The sequence below is a fragment of the Gasterosteus aculeatus genome, chromosome 3 (genome assembly GCF_964276395.1).
Source record: "Gasterosteus aculeatus chromosome 3, fGasAcu3.hap1.1, whole genome shotgun sequence".
Taxonomy (NCBI): domain Eukaryota; kingdom Metazoa; phylum Chordata; class Actinopteri; order Perciformes; family Gasterosteidae; genus Gasterosteus; species Gasterosteus aculeatus.
Genome location: NC_135690.1, coordinates 10,257,516 through 10,273,056, shown reverse-complemented (window position 1 = coordinate 10,273,056; position 15,541 = coordinate 10,257,516). Strand labels below are relative to the sequence as shown.

The window sequence follows — 15,541 nt, the reverse complement described above, 5'->3', positions numbered from 1 at the left end:
GCAGTGAGAGTGGAGTGGATGACTGCGGTGATGGTCCTGGAGGAGAAGTAGAGTTAGGTGTCGTCGGCGTAGCCGTGGAAGTTGGAAGCCATGACGAGGGATGATTTGTCCAAGGGGAAGAATGTAAATGACGAAGAGGAAGGGACCAAGCACGGAACCTTGGGGGACACCGTGAGTGACTCGGGAGGTGGAGGATGGTGAGGAACCAGAGTCCGCAGACCGGAGAATGTCATTTGCGATTTTCAGTAGGGGGGTTTCCATGCTGGGTTTCGAGCGTAAGCCGGATTGGAAGGGTTCGTAGAGGGAGGTTGAGGTGGGACTTGAGTTCTGAGTCAACAGCTTCCGAAGGGAAAAAAATGGTGGAGGTTGGAGATTGGTCGGTAGTTGCTGTGGATGTCGGGGTCGAGACCGGATTTTTTCAACACAGGGGTGACAGCAGCGAGCTTGAGGGAGTGGGGTATGAAACCAGAGGACAGTGAGGAGTTGATAATGTCAGTGATTAGGGGGGAGGGGGTCAAGGGCACAGGCGTTCCAGTGGACGGCCCTGTCTTGTTGGTCAGTGTACCAGGGGGCACAATGGGTGAAGGAGTTTTGATGGAGTTTTGATGTTTTGTCAAAACGTGTCTCCTTTGTTTGTGTGGTTTGGTTCAATGAAAAGTAGTCGTGTTGTTTTTTGCCATGTTTCGGTTAAACAGTCCAGATTATTTTCGGTTATGAATTCATTGAGTAGGAGGCCCTTGTTGTTTAGGGATCAGGTGTTAAACAGAGCAGTTATGAGATGGGGAGGAATTTGGACAGGCCGGGTTGCTTTGGTAAAGGAGCGGAGCCACGTGTATATCTCTATTTATGCCTGTCTTTCTTGGATTTTTTCTTATTGTTTTTTCTGTTTCCATTTGTAAAGTGTTTTTTTTAATTTAGAACAGAGCTATATCAAATTTAAATATTATTATTATTCCTACTATTTCTAGTTCATTTCCAACTACTACTCCAAAGTGTTTATTTTTCCTCCAACAGAAGCCAGCTGTGAGTGATCTCACACACTGCGTGCGATTGTTTTACTATCATACCACCAAAAAAAAATACCCGGTTGATTTAAGAAGTGATTTTAACAAAAACTCCCTTGTCTTACTGTACAGTGGAGTAAGGAAGCAGCTTCTAAGAGGTGGATTCATACATGGAGACATTCTAACTAAAAAAAACAAGTGCTGGAAGTGTATTTCTGTACCAGCTTAACAATTTTATTTTTACACTTAACATTTTTCCTTAAAAAATCCCCTGATGCAAGGGGCCCCTTACTAGCCGGCATCAACGTGCCGGTCAAACACACAGATGAAAAAATGAAGCACATATCTCTCTGGGCTTGTACCAGGTTAACCTTGTGAGCAAGCTCCTGCAAAGTCTAGATGTTTCTGTGGCAACTCTTAGAAGAGACACACAGGGAGTGAGGACTTGAATTGCTTCATGTCAATTTGATGCAGTACACATTGCAGAAGAACTGGAAATTGAAATGGAGCTTCCAGAGAAAAGGCAGCAAACACTTTCAGCATGAGGGAGCAGCAGAAACCCAGTCCAGTCCAGAAGAATCCTTCAAAGGGCAGTTCTTTCTCCCTTTAGTAGACACAGCCCTTAGAAGCCTGAATGTCACATTCTCGAAACTGAAAGATGTCTATGTTCTCTACAGTTGCCTGTTTTCAAAGACAAGCATGCAACAGGTGCTAAAGAGTGGGACACGTTGTGCAAGTTGCAAGAATTTGGAGCAAACAATGCATGACATTGAGGATTATTTGAATTGGAGATCAGTTCCGCTGTCTACACTTTTCCACACCACGCCTTCACCTGCCCAAATGACATGTTAAATTACATTTACAGTGAAAACTTTCTGGATTTGTACAGTTATCTAAGCATTGCATTGCGTCTCCTCTTGACTCTTCTTGTCTCTGTTGCCTCTGGTGAGAGGAGCGTTTCTGCTTTGAAGTTGATCAAAACCTATATGAGGTCAACCATGTGCCAGGAGAGGCTCACATGGCACTGAGTTCAATGGAAAGAGATGTTTGGAGGTCCTGAGATACGAAAGTCATAGCGGCTGCATTTGCAGAAGCCAAGGCCCGCAAGCAGCAGTTTTATTTATGTTTGTTTTTCTGTTTAAATGTTGTGTGTAAAGTTTGCATTCAGATAGTTATGTTATTGATTATTTATGGTATATGTTAATTGCTTAATAAAAGATTTCTTTACTGATCCATAGTCCTGGACTTCATTTATCATGATTCTGGGGGGCCCGTGGTCCTTCTTGTCTAGGACCCCCAGGGGGCGATGACGCATCGAGCAGGACCTGACAGTCTTGTACTGTAGTCCCCCGGACTGGAACTTCCTGAGGAGCATTTCTTCTAATCAGGCCAGTATATTTTTAGATATTCACTCACCGCACGGGTCAAACTCTGAACTGAAATGGGCCGTCACATCAGATCTAGTGTGACTGTTTTGTGGCTGCTTGTTTGTCTGCACAGAATATGAAGTAAATGAAGGAATACCACCATGACTATATTTACATGCCGCACTTTGTTTTGTGTCGAACCTTGTCACGAGATGCAAATTCCTCATTTTGTTGATTTAATCACATGAGGGGGCCATCAGGAGTACAGTGACGTCAATAAACATCAGGATGCATAATCTGGGATCCCTGAATGTATTCACCACACTGAGCCAGTATGTGTAAGTATTTTAAACGGTAAGTGAATGCGTTGGCCTGTTGATGCTAGAAAAAAGTTAAAGATGACAAAAGTCATGAGGATCCAACCACCAAATGTCATTAAAAAGTCTACTCAATTGTAATTGAGACTTCACGGAACGACTAAAAGTGAATGTCAAAGTGACGCTGGACGAAAAGGGCCATGAATATCAGCATAAAAAGCCCATCTATTAGTTGTGAAGATACTTCTATACATAAATAGCCAATAGACTAACCAACTCAGAGAAACTCATTTTCTGGTTCGCTTTCTCTTTCTCTCTCTGTCTTCCCTAACTTATATTTCAACAAAGCTAAATATTTCTCCCCACATCCTGGACAAGTTTCGAGTTTCAAAAGTATTTTCTGATACTAAGAATATATTGTTTTTGATACAACCCACTTACGCTCCATCACAAACCACAAATTCAAAGTGGTAAAGCAATTAGCATGTATTAAAATCTCTACACCGGCAAAAAACAAAAGCTCTTGCAGTTCTTCAATCCGCCTATCCGTCCAATTCTCATGAGCTCAATGTCTCTCAGGGGAGCATGAAGGGACAGAGTCACCCATCATGCTTCCTCTCTCTGACTCCTTCGCATACGGCAGGACCACCCCCGCACTAAAAGAGGAACGGGAGGGGACAGAAGAGCAGAGGCAACTGGCACGTCGACTGACTGCAGTCCCCACACGCGAGACAAACGAGGGATCGATGGCTGCTCCTGAGAACCGTTTCCCCTCCTGTCAACTAGAGGAGAAGTAAACTTCAGGCTGAGCATCGGATCCGTGCAGCCGAGAAGAAATCTTTTTGACCGGTGAGTTTTGGAGAGATCAGTTTGAGTGATCCCCCCCCTCCAAACATCCTCTCTGCCACCACCCGTGTGTGTTTTCTATTTATACAAATTATTGTGTAAATGAGCTCCAGGCTCGGCTCGCTTTCACAGGCCTGGTTTTAGATGCAGCAGACGGAGGACTGACACGTTCATTAGTGGTTGTGTGTCGTACAGTGTGTTGTACTATGCTCAGATAGAACGGCCTTTGAAAAGCGCATCATGGTCAACGCCTTTAGTCAATAATCTAAACAAAATGAAGTATAATTAACTACTTGTAACCATTGTGCCCTCACGCACCCGACCAGAGGCCAACACAAAACTACTATGATCGAAGGAAAAGTGTTAACGTTGTAAATAGAGGTACTTTCTTTGTAGTACGGATCATAATGATCGACTCACGTTGTTGGTTGGTGACAGATTACACAGATTTTCACATGAGCAATAGGAGACTTATACAAACTGCTCAGTTTGCTATGTATTTTGTGTTTGAATTTTCTTCTGGTGCAAACACGATATCCTGCAAATAGATATAGATATACATCTGGTCAAGTTGCAAATTGAAGCATGCGGCCCACCCTGGTAAAGTAGTAAATAATTCGATGTAACAGAGGTTTGTCCTTATTAGCTCTCAGCCAGTGAACCCATTAGGCACAGGCCATCCGATGATGTTTAAAAAGCTCCTGGGGTGCGGTGGGAGTCCCAGGCCCCATGACCATCATGACACCGCCCCACGCTTTTAGCCCAGGGCCGGCCGGAAGCAGACTATTCTTGTCCCGCATTGTGCCGAGAGTTATTCCATTGTGTGCGACGCTTTCCATGACTCTCAGCGATTTCACTGGGTCTGCACCTTAAACCCCTCCATTATGGACTGGCTTGCATTGGCACATTTGCTGTGTTAGCTTTTTTTATTCAGTCGATCCGTTGCTTTCGCCCCGCCCACAACTTTTGACTTTTCAGCTGCAAAAAGAAAGACTGAATACAAACAGATGTAGCAAAGTTCAGTTTATTTTCCACTGTGCTGCTGCTAAACAGTGTCAATGACTCTCTCTGTGACTATGAATTAAAGTGGTCTAAATGTGTATCTCTATCTCCATAATGACGTCCTGAATGTACGATTACTTAAACGCCTATATTTTAAAAAGCAAAGGCTTCCTGGAACATTACTCAACAAGATATTTGCACAGAAAACCAGTTTTTTAACAGTTATAGATATTGGCCAAGCAGAGTTTGAAGAAATATAGTGATTTTACATTTCACACTTCCTCCTTTTGAAAGAAAAGGAGAACCAATTCTGGGCTTCAATATTGTCGTAAATAAACTTGCCCCCACAGTGAAGTGTACCTCTTCTCATCACTCAGGAAGAGTGCTTCCAGGAGGAAGGATGACTCTCCAGCTGTTGGGCGACTGTGAATTTGGTTCTGTCGAGATGAAGGACGTCTCCCTGCAGACTAAGTGACTTCCACCTCCCCATGAGCCGCCTGCTAAATGTGGAATGCCTAGGATGGACGATCCACCAAGTTCTGGTCTGAGGCCCTGGAACAACACGATCAACCTCCACCTCTCCACCTGCTCGCTCAAACACACACGCACAACCGGCCCTTTCACCACTATCCTGAACCAGACGGGGACCGGCGGCACAGGGTGACGAGATTCCAGAATGTTTGTGAATTGCCGGCGCATCCGGAGATGCCAGTACGTGCAGCTGATGACCACCTGTCTGGTGCTGTCGGTGATGATGGTCTGCTGGGAGCAGCTGGACAGCAACGTCTTCAGCCCCGTCAAGTCCTACTCCTACCGCTACCTGGGCAACCGCTTCACCTTCATCAACAAGAGCCTCACCATCCCGCGAGAACAGGCCAGGCGCTTCAGCGACTTTCGCTACCTGCTGGACCACTCGGATAAGTGCGCCGACACGGACGTCCTCCTCCTCCTCTTTGTCAAAACATCCCCGGAGAACATCGACAGGCGAAACGCCATCAGGTCCACTTGGGGCAATGAGACCTACATCCAGAACGCCCTGGGAGCCACGGTCAAGGTGGTGTTTGCCTTGGGGAGGCCTGCGGCCGAGCAGGAGGAAGGCGGCACTGGGCTCGTCCACGAGGACCGTCTACACAGGGATTTGATCCAACAGGACTTTTTAGACTCCTTCCACAACCTGACCCTGAAGCTGATCCTGCAGTTCCACTGGATGCACACCCGCTGCCCACACGCTCGCTTCCTCATGACGGCCGACGACGACATCTTCGTGCACATGCCCAACCTGGTGAGCTACCTGCGGGACGTGAGCAGCAGAGGCGTCACAGACTTTTGGGTCGGTCGAGTGCACAGGGGGGCACCGCCGATCCGCAGCAGAGACAGCAAGTACTACGTGCCCTACGAGATGTACCAGTGGATGGTTTACCCTGACTACACAGCCGGGGCCGGGTACGTGGTCTCCAGGGACGTGGCTGACAAAATCTACCAAGCCACGCTGACCCTGAACGCCACTATCTACATAGACGACGTCTTCATGGGCATCTGTGCCAACGCAGTGGGTGTGTCTCCGCAGGAGCACGTGTATTTCGCAGGCGAGGGCAAAGCACCCTACCACATGTGTATCTATGATCAGATGATGACCTCACATGGTCACGTGGAGGACATCCATCATCTCTGGGAGGCGGCGACCAACCTGCAGGTGAAGCACAAGACTTCCGGACTCATGGGCAGGTTGTACTGTACTGCCGTGAAAATGTCCCTCCTTTGTAAACCCTACAGATTTAACACATACCCTTGCAAAGCAGCCTTTTTGTAGTATCATGTCAAGTGTGTGTGTGTGTGTGTGTGTGTGTGTTTGGTATGCAGGAGAGGGAGTTTGTAAAAGGTCAAAATAAATGGAGGGTTGTCGCTGCAGATATTACCTCAGTCCTTTCAGTCGGACACCGATGTCAAAACACTGGAGCGCATGTTCTGTGTTTCCGGAGGCAAAGAGGAAAAAAAAAGTTCACGATGGACAACGCACAAGTTTACTTGGTTGTGTTGAGATAGTTCATAAAAAGACACTGTTTACATGTAGTCCAAACTCAAACCCCATGTTCTCACAAATTAGATTCTAATATGTGAACTAGCTTATATCTTCAATCTCCAGTTGATTATAAAAGAACATTCTCCTTATCTTGCATTTTATTTCTACTGCTGCGACACACATATCGGTTGAAAAACATTATGGTACTCAAAAGATAAAAACTTCTCTCCCAGACATGTATCAACTCCATAACCTCAAAAGAAACGAAAAATACATAACCAGACAGAAACCACACAGCAGAAGCAGCTTGAAGATATGCAGTTCTTTGGTGAGTCAAATCTAAAAATGTCTCCATGTCACGATGTGCAACATTCCTCACAATGAAGTAGAACTGATGTGTCCGTGAGAAAACTTTACAAACGGCTTGTGTGCTGAAAAATATATATGTATTTATGAGCAACAACGCAATGCCTCTAAATTGAACATTTTCTTGTCATAATATCTTTTTTTTGTTATTAGATTTGTGAAAAGACTTTTTTTTTATTAAATAAAATCTACTTGAAAGTCAGAAAAAGAGTTATTATTATTCGTCATAGTAGTTATATCAACAACCTGACCAGAGCGGTTAATTGCCCCACTCTTTTAACAGTTACATTACAAGAAACAGAAGTATCTCAGCACGTCACGGCAACAGTTTCCTTACTTTGGGGGAATCATGGCGCACACACACAGTGTAGAGACAGTGTGTGCAAGATGTGGTTTACCGCCCGTACTTTCCGTAGAAGCTGCAATCTTTTCAAACGGATGTGAAAAAAAGCGAGGGAGCTGTTGTCATTCTGCCGTTTTCCTTCCCCACCTTTAAAACGAGCTCCAACAGAGTTGGAAACATAACATGTAAAGAGCCATGAAACGTTTCACAGGATAGATTTCTATGTTGTCATGGCTTAAAAATATTCAATACATAATGCAATTGCAATTTTTGCATTACTTTTCAAAGTGAAACTACCATAACAAATGTTATAGAAAAGCAATAACATACAAGGCTGTACTTTATAGTCCATTAATATAACAGTTCGGGGGTGTTTGGCACGACACGGAGCAAATTATTGAAGATAAAGTACTGCCTCAAGTACCTTATTGCTTTTATAATACAGTTAACAGCGAAATTATAATAAATGGCTCCTGCACCCATGTACCTGCTGACAGGTTTCCATATGTCCAGGTAGTTAAACACGGTTTGGACAAAGTTGTTTACGCACTGCTGGCAATCAGGCGATCATTTATATTACAACAAACAGGTCAAATTTCAATCTGTAAAGCTGCTAGGATAAGCAATGTCCAATACAGACTTTCCCCCAGTCTGTAAGTTCATATATTAAGTAATGACAAAGCACGTGTCCTCACGGAAACAGTTTATTGAGACGAACATGTAAATAATTAGGGAAAGTCAAATATAGCATTGGATGGTGCATTAGCAATGAAGTATAAGTGTAAAAGCACACTAGTAAAATGCAGCCAAGAGGCCCAAAGCAAGTGAAATTAAAAAAAATAAGCCTAAAATTGATCAAATATATGAAAATACAGTGAAACATAACTAGTGCATCCATTAAGCAGTCCCACAATATACTTAACCACACATATGTTAGCATAGCATAATTTGCAGACTTTATACAGCACTTGAACCTTTTAGTCCACAAGTAAGTTACTAAACGGTAAAGAACATCAAACACACACATCTTAATAGAACATTGAAAGAAACACTCAACATTTTCAGACCCCATGACTTCGTAGCATTAAACAGCAACCAGTCGAGGTTAGAATCTACAACTGCCAGAGGGACCACTGTAGAAGTCACCTCCCTTTTAACACATACAAAAACTCAGAGCCAAGGTTTAGCATTGAGAAGTCCCCCCCACCCCTCAAATATGATAAGCACAATGCAAGTGGACGATCGCGATCACTGCATTAAAAAAAACACAAAAAAAACGCTGGGCTCAAATCAGGTCTGCCACGTTCATGGGCATCTCCTCCACGGTAGTATTGTAAAATGTCTCAATATCCCGAAGAATCCTCTTGTCTTCCTCTGTAACAAAGTTGATAGCAACTCCTTTTCTGCCAAAACGGCCACCACGGCCAATTCTGTAGAGAAAAGAGCCACATTAGCTTACAGGAGACGGAGATGCGCAATCTGCAGCTATATAAAACGCCACCTACCTATGAATGTAGTTCTCTCTGTTCGTAGGAAGGTCATAGTTAATGACCAAGGAAACCTGCTGGACATCAATCCCACGAGCCTGAAGGGGAAAAATTATATTTTTGTAATCCAGCCATGAATGACTGGTTTTAAAAAAAATTTCTAGAAGCATATTCCAAAGTTGTCGCTCACACATTAGTAACAGATTTCTACAGTGGAGAAAACTATTGTGGAGAATGAGCCCTAATCTTCCCAGAGTTTTGACAGCGTGGTCACTTTATGACTGTTGCCAGATTGAAACAGTGGGTTGTTAATGCAATTTCTCCCATCCACATTAGACATACTTACCAGAAGATCAGTAGTGATCAAAACTCTGCTGGAGCCAGACCTGAACTCCCTCATAATCACATCACGCTCCTTTTGGTCCATATCACCATGCTGGGAATTACAAATTGCTTTATTTAGGAAAATGTGCAGGAATAAGAACGCAAAATGCCGTTTCAAACGGATCAGTGGTACAGACAAGGCAAAGAACAAATCCTACCAGAGCAGAAACGGTGAAGTCCCTAGCATGCATCTTCTCTGTCAACCAGTCTACTTTTCTCCTGGTGTTGAGGAATATCACCGCCTGGGTGATTGTCAGAGTTTCATACAGATCACACAGTGTGTCCAGCTTCCACTCCTGATGTCCATTTAAAAAGAAAAAAAGCATGGTCAACAGTTAAGCTGGCAAGTCCCAGTGGATGCCTGCTAATCAAACATGTAAACAATGGAATATTAAAGAAAAAAGGGGCAACTGTGTGTAACACAGGATATTGAGACAAAGGACACTGGACATTAAGTTCCCCCAGAGCCTAATTTTCAATACTCTGTGCTTGGAGCCACATGAGCTAAACCTGAAAGGCTTGGCTCCTGCAGTTTTAGCGGGGTGCTTTAGAGAGACTGGATTCCCAACAGAGGCTGCATACAGAAATGTCCCCTACCGCAGAGTTAAGGATAACGCACCTCTCGCTCCACATTTATGTAGAATTGCTTGATACCCTCGAGAGTAAGCTCTTCTTTCTTCACCAAGATGCGAATGGGTTCCCGCATGAACTTCTTGGTCACCTCCAACACCTCAGCTGGCATGGTGGCAGAGAGCAGGACCACCTGTAAAAAGGCACAACCGGTTGATCCAATCCAAAACATGGTACACTGTACCATGTATAGACTTAGTCAATACATGGTACAACTCAAAATCAGTACAAATTGTTGCACTGCACCTTGAGACAAGAAGCCAATGAACATTAAGAAAGAGGTTCGACAAAGTCTCATTTTCAGTACAGTGAGTCATAATCTCCTTCTACGCAATAGTCTGCTAGCATTATAGCATGAAACAGAATCTGAATCACACAATTATAGCAGACTTCTTTTTATGTAGAAGGGTTCCACAGTTAACATTTAACACAATTGTTGTGGTACTTTTATTAAAAAGTCTTACTTGAATGTTTGTGCTCTGCTTCTGGAAGATCTCATAGATTTGATCTTTGAAACCTCGACTCAACATCTCATCAGCTTCATCCAGAACAAACATCTTGATACATTTTGCAGCTGTGCAGAAACATGGCATTAAGTCAAGCTCATATTTGTGGAATTCAACGGTTTGTGATTTTGTTGACAAGGGCTAGCCATACTTACACAAATGTCCACGGTTCAGCATGTCAAACACACGACCTGGTGTGCCAACCACAATATGAGGAGCCTCAGCCTGGAGCTTCTGTATTTCACTCCGGAGATCTGTCCCTCCGATGCATGCATGACAGGCTGCACCCATGTAGTCCCCCAGAGCCAGAATAACCTTCTGGATCTAATGAGTGGAAACAGGGGCCAAAACACAACCTCAGGATACTGTGTGACACAGATGGTATGACATTTCCACACAGTGTGTGGAACAACTGTTCAAAGTGATCAGTAAGATACAAGAAAATCATCACAAGAGTCAGTCCCGAAAGATGGTATGCCATCATATCACTCTGTTCCACAGCAACATTCCAACCACAATCAAACTCAAAGCCAGATCTTAGACCAATGCAGCCATGGACAGAGACTACACCAATCTTAGAGGATACTAGGTTTCACAATTTTGCAATTTAGAAAAGTTTTGAAAAAAGGGTACCTTATCAGTGTCCTCAATATGCTGTCTAGGTCTGAGATACGGTTGAGGTCACTGAGACCTCAGAATCAGCATACCTGCTGTGCCAGCTCTCTGGTGGGAGCCAGCACAAGAGCCTGAGACTCCTTCAGCTCTATGTCCAGTTGCTGCAAGATAGAGATGGCAAACGTGGCCGTCTTGCCAGTACCCGACTGGGCCTGGGCAATGACATCATAGCCTGATGGCAAGGGCAGAAATATTAGAGAAAAGAGCGGTCTTACAACTATTTTACAATTGTGCTTTCGTGTTTTATAAGCAAACGCGATGGACAGGCATGGTGCCTCCCTGCAGTAAACTTACAAGTATAGAGTGATCAGTAAGAAAAAAAATTATCACCATGATTTGGTAAGTCCCGAAAGATGGTAGACATCATTTCACTCATACATGAACAATTGACAGTTAATTAAGTTTCTGTACCTTTGATGCAAGGTATGATTGCCCTTTGCTGAATAGCAGATGGCTTTTCAAAACCATATGCATATATTCCCCTGAGGAGAGTCTCCTTTAGGTTCATATCATCAAAGTTGTCAGTAATCTCGTTCCAGTTGCTCTGAAGAAAAAGGAAACTATTAGCACACCAATCCCCTGCTGAATAGGTTCTCAGTTGTGAAAACAATAACTTTTGTAGGTACCTCAATGACACCATCAGGCTCCATTCCATCAGGCCCCCCATGGTCTTTTGAGCTGTGCAAAAAAAATAAAAAGGGTGATAATTCACTTTAAATCAGAAGAGATTTATGGGTAGAATATTTAATACCAGATAATGGCCTCGCACTTAAGCTGCATATTCTGCCAGTGGCTCGTAAATAAGTAACATATCTACAGTGGTTTTAACAACTTGGTCACACCAGTTATACCATCACCCCATTTATTCACCCAGCCTACGCACCAGACTTAAAGTAAATTATTGCCATACAGCAACTTCTTAGTAAAAGTGTCATTAACAAATTAGCAAAAATGTTTCGGCCTTAATGCGAAGTCAAGTAGCCCTGAACACCAACGATGTCCGTTGCGCTCTGCGTGCTTTCACCTAATCAATGGTGGGTTTTTTTTAACGTGCACACGTGTCCAATTAGCATAGTAGGGTGCCATTAGCTAACGTTACATCTGGATCAATTGCCGCTCACGTGAAGTGGAAAGACCCGGGCCTTCTCGTACGTGCACTGGTGACGTATAATCACGTCAAATAAATAATGAAAAGCTTGAACCAATATGTCGGACAATCGGGCCTGTGGTTGCAACGGTGGTTTCTGCAGCCCGACCAGGCCGAGCGGTAGCCAGGCCCAACGGGTAGTCCGACTAAACCGCCGGCCTCAACACGGAAGTGGTCCAAAAAAATAAAACGAAGTGTTCATACATTCTACATAGATTGAAAGTACCGTAACTTGACGTTAATTCGAACGGCTAATGGAGATTTGGAAATGCTGCGGTTAGGCAGCTAACGGCACGGGGCTAACAACCGTTTGCAAACCCAATGGCCTTCACCGCCGTTGGGGCAAAACTGTCGTTAACTATTAACGATATTAACAATAATACGTCAGCTAAACATCATGTGGCATCGGGCACAGACATGGTACGGTTAAATGGCCATCAAAATAGAATTCTTAACAATTCTTCTACAGCATGTACCATAGTTACCTGTTGTACTCAGCAGAATCGCTCGACATGGTCCGTTCCCAACTTCAACATGCGACTGGAAAGACCGTTGTGGCGATGCCAACTGGTTTTATGCCGCCGGATCTATTTTCACTTTTGAACTAAAAATGCTCAGTTTGTTTGGGAAAGAGTGGACTCCGTTGAGATTCGTGTTTGGATCACATTACATTTTATTCACTATCTGATTTTGACGAATCCATATTGTAATAACCAATATAAACATGAAAATGTATCCAGACTATGTTTCCTGGCGGAAGGATATTGCTGCAATAGGTAGTGCTTAGGCTGCTACGGCGTCTCAGACAGGACAAATCTGGTGAATTTAAGTTTGCGCAACGTCTTTGTAGAAAGGGATCGCGTGAGGGCGATACAAGGGTGATAATGAAATACAATTACAGGAGAAATAAAAAAAAGAGGACATCTACGTCCCCATCATTGTGAAACGATTTGTAATTGGTACAAAGTTTAGAGGAAGGAGTGCAGTGTTTTGCCTTCGTTATTCATACATATTCACATAGTCTATAATAATTTCTGGACTATTAGATTGCAGTTAGGTAGCTCATATATAAACAACAGTTAATTATGACAACTGACTGCTTATTAATACATTTTGTCCTTTAGAACAAGAGTCCCTCCTTTGTGACGCATGTAGAAAAAGGTGCAGCGGTGGGACATTTGTTTGTCTCTCTAGTCTTTATGTAGCCCAATGTGGAAACAATTGGCCAGTTTTCTGTCTTGTAAACTTCCACTGCTGGACTTGACTCCAAATTTATATCAACTATCCTTCTCCCTGCTTTGTTTTTGTCTCTCAATGTTACACTGATCTTAAATAAACTATACCCTACATAATGTATGATTCAATCTTGGGATTTACAGAGTCCTATGTTACCCTCCCTCTTCTCACCCCATCATTTTTTAAATAGTTTAAATTTACACATGATAGCTTGAGGATCTTCACCCTCCTCTTCATTAGAACCCATTTAGCCCCGTGGCTGTGTCTGCAGATTATCCCGCCAAATGTGGAAGGGGTTTGTGTTCCTTGATTGTGAGTATAACGTCTTCATCAATCAAAGCTTCTCATGCATTAACACATTACAAAGAATCCAATAATATCCTATCCTATTTCTCATGTATTAACCAATAAACATATTAAAAAGGTCTATTCTATACTGGACATTGAAACACGTTTAACTGATTTATTTTTACTAAATGTTACTTTATCTGTGTAACATTAATTAATGTTGACTTTGGGGGTCCCTGCAGAACAAACTGTAGTGTTATTGAGCAATCAAACCACTTTAAATGTTTATTTTATTTTTTAATCAATTGACAGGAGGATCTGACTGTCTCCGTGTTAGTGTTGCACGGTCTACAGATACTAAAAAGGTCCCGCACTAGTCGCATGTTAAAAGCGATACGACGTTATATATTTTTAGCACCAATACTTCCTTAAAATAGTGCAAAGATATTGCACTAAGTGCTCTCTCATTTGGTTCATGGCATATAAGAGGCGTTTTGTCACTTGCATATCACAGTATTCCATACCAGAGATGTTTTGCAATTATTTCAGATAATTGTTGGTGTACACACAGTGAGGTCGTTAAAGTTCTGAAATCCAAAGGGGGACAGTTGTGTGTACTTTGACTCTAATGCACGATAGTGTAGTAGTTGGACAACAGCTCCTCGCCGGCTTCAATGTCTCTGAGCGATACAAGGACCACGCAGCGTACAGGCCGCTGTGCGTCATGGCTGTAGTTGACATTGGGAAGATACTGGCGGAGCTGGACGGGGAACTTGTCCGGCACGTCGTATTCCTGGTAGCACACGTTAGCGGGCGCCTCGTAGGAGCAGTTGTTCACATACTGACCAACAGCGAGTGGGTTTTGTGGTCTGGAGGTCAGCCAGCTGGAGTCACTCATCATGAAAGGCCCCATTCTGTCCCGGCCACTGCATGACTTGAAGACCATTTTGGAGAGGCCTCTGTCATTTCCATCAATCAAGACACCATCGATGCACCTGAATACAAAGGGGTTTCTGATGGACTGCAGGAGAATTGGCTCATAGAATTGATAGACTGTCCCAGGGTACATGGCCACTGTAGTTCCTTTGGGTACACGTCCTTTGGTCACAAACACTCCAGTTCCTGCCAAGGGCAACGAGCTGGGCTTCCGGTCAAGGCAGAATCCCAGTGACCGTAACATGACATCATGCTCATCTGCGCACACCGAAACTCCTCCACGCGGGGCTTCTTCACTCGTCTCTTGACCGAGAAGGCGAGTTTGATGAGCTCGCAGCTCCGCGTGGGGAGCCACTTGGCTCCTGAGCAGGACGCCGAAGAGCCGCAGGAGGCTCCGCGAAACCTCCTCGTCCGGGACCAGTTTGTCTTCCGAGCGCTCGCTCACCTGCCGTAACGTTTTCTCATTTTTGGACAGGTTCAGTACAACCCAAGGTACGAACCTGTGTCTGTACGATTTCCATCTGTTCTGGAGTCTTTTAAGGGCAGCCCCGAACATTCAGATCGATGTCTGGTAGGTCGGACATAGAGGAGCTTATTATCTTGCTTTCTGGAGTCACTTCCTACATGTTGCTCCTAAATAAAAGCATCACGTTGTCCAAAATCGTCAAACTTTGAATACGGATTATTGAAGTTAAAAATAAGTTTATACAAAGCAGTAAATAATGACAAGAAAAAGGAAAAAACACCCACGGGTATGCCGTAACCCAGGAGCTACCCATTTTGTACTTTTATTTTTTTAATATGGTGCTTTGACCGGAAAGACTCTTTCCGTGCCTCGTAAAACTTGACATGCATTAGCCAGCTGGATGGGCGGAAAGGGAGTCGGGCAAAGACAAACATGGTAAGGAATTATAGTTTTTTAATCTGCTCCTCGGATGCAGATGTAAACAGTGCTCACAAACATAAGCTATCACTGGGGTAAATCAT

General features: G+C 43.7%; 4 protein-coding genes and 3 non-coding genes across 12 annotated transcripts in view; 2 read left to right on the top strand and 5 right to left on the bottom strand.

Annotated features, from left to right (window-relative positions):
- Positions 1-2,460: 2,460 nt before the first annotated feature.
- b3gnt5b (UDP-GlcNAc:betaGal beta-1,3-N-acetylglucosaminyltransferase 5b) lies at positions 2,461-7,130 on the top strand. 5 transcript variants are annotated; one of them, XM_078099119.1, is made up of 3 exons: positions 2,461-2,725; positions 3,332-3,537; positions 4,914-6,444. In XM_078099119.1, the coding sequence occupies exon 3, from the start codon at positions 5,213-5,215 to the stop codon at positions 6,344-6,346; it is 1,134 nt and encodes a 377-aa protein (XP_077955245.1). In that variant the 5' UTR covers positions 2,461-2,725; positions 3,332-3,537; positions 4,914-5,212; the 3' UTR covers positions 6,347-6,444. The 5 variants fall into 5 exon arrangements, with proteins under 5 accessions (XP_077955245.1, XP_077955247.1, XP_040026289.2 ...); XM_078099121.1 differs by lacking the exon at positions 2,461-2,725 and adding an exon at positions 6,790-7,130 and having other exon boundaries at positions 3,191-3,537; positions 4,914-6,229; XM_078099122.1 differs by lacking the exon at positions 2,461-2,725 and adding an exon at positions 6,790-7,130 and having other exon boundaries at positions 4,918-6,229.
- An 821-nt stretch (positions 7,131-7,951) lies between these two features.
- eif4a2 (eukaryotic translation initiation factor 4A2) lies at positions 7,952-12,899 on the bottom strand. The gene is made up of 11 exons (XM_040170353.2): positions 12,580-12,899; positions 11,574-11,625; positions 11,359-11,491; positions 10,980-11,119; positions 10,428-10,596; positions 10,231-10,340; positions 9,756-9,899; positions 9,295-9,432; positions 9,099-9,188; positions 8,771-8,850; positions 7,952-8,695 (listed from the first exon to the last, which is right to left on the bottom strand). Exons 1-11 carry the CDS (start codon positions 12,606-12,608, stop codon positions 8,551-8,553), a joined length of 1,230 nt encoding a protein of 409 aa, XP_040026287.1. The 5' UTR covers positions 12,609-12,899; the 3' UTR covers positions 7,952-8,550.
- Positions 9,997-10,176, bottom strand: LOC120816714 (small nucleolar RNA SNORA81). The gene has a single exon (XR_005711898.1). It is a non-coding gene; the product is annotated as a small nucleolar RNA SNORA81 (small nucleolar RNA).
- Positions 10,692-10,763, bottom strand: LOC120816716 (small nucleolar RNA SNORD2). The gene has a single exon (XR_005711900.1). It is a non-coding gene; the product is annotated as a small nucleolar RNA SNORD2 (small nucleolar RNA).
- On the bottom strand, positions 11,249-11,321 carry LOC120816717 (small nucleolar RNA SNORD2). Its single transcript, XR_005711901.1, has one exon. It is a non-coding gene; the product is annotated as a small nucleolar RNA SNORD2 (small nucleolar RNA).
- A 1,207-nt stretch (positions 12,900-14,106) lies between the features above and the next one.
- On the bottom strand, positions 14,107-15,293 carry setd9 (SET domain containing 9). Its single transcript, XM_040170358.2, has one exon. The coding sequence runs from the start codon at positions 15,108-15,110 to the stop codon at positions 14,244-14,246; it is 867 nt and encodes a 288-aa protein (XP_040026292.1). The 5' UTR covers positions 15,111-15,293; the 3' UTR covers positions 14,107-14,243.
- dcun1d1 (DCN1, defective in cullin neddylation 1, domain containing 1 (S. cerevisiae)) overlaps positions 15,124-15,541 on the top strand; it is a 3,059-nt gene continuing 2,641 nt past the window's right edge. Inside the window, exon 1 of one of the 2 annotated variants that reach the window (XM_040170360.2) lies at positions 15,124-15,455. In XM_040170360.2, coding sequence (XP_040026294.1) covers positions 15,453-15,455 — 3 coding nt within the window. In that variant the 5' untranslated portion in view covers positions 15,124-15,452. The remainder of the gene's footprint in view (positions 15,456-15,541) is intronic. The other variant, XM_040170359.2, reaches the window with a different exon arrangement.

Coding starts and splice junctions, on each gene's coding strand:
- eif4a2 (XM_040170353.2), bottom strand. CDS start 12,608: ATGTCGAGCGATTCTGCTGAGTACAACAG. Junction 11,120..11,358: donor AATCATACCTTGCATCAAAG/GTACAGAAACTT, acceptor CCTTGCCATCAG/GCTATGATGTCATTGCCCAG. Junction 9,433..9,755: donor ACATAAATGTGGAGCGAGAG/GTGCGTTATCCT, acceptor AATGGACATCAG/GAGTGGAAGCTGGACACACT.
- b3gnt5b (XM_078099119.1), top strand. CDS start 5,213: ATGTTTGTGAATTGCCGGCGCATCCGGAGATGCCAGTACGTGCAGCTG.
- setd9 (XM_040170358.2), bottom strand. CDS start 15,110: ATGTTCGGGGCTGCCCTTAAAAGACTCCAGAACAGATGGAAATCGTAC.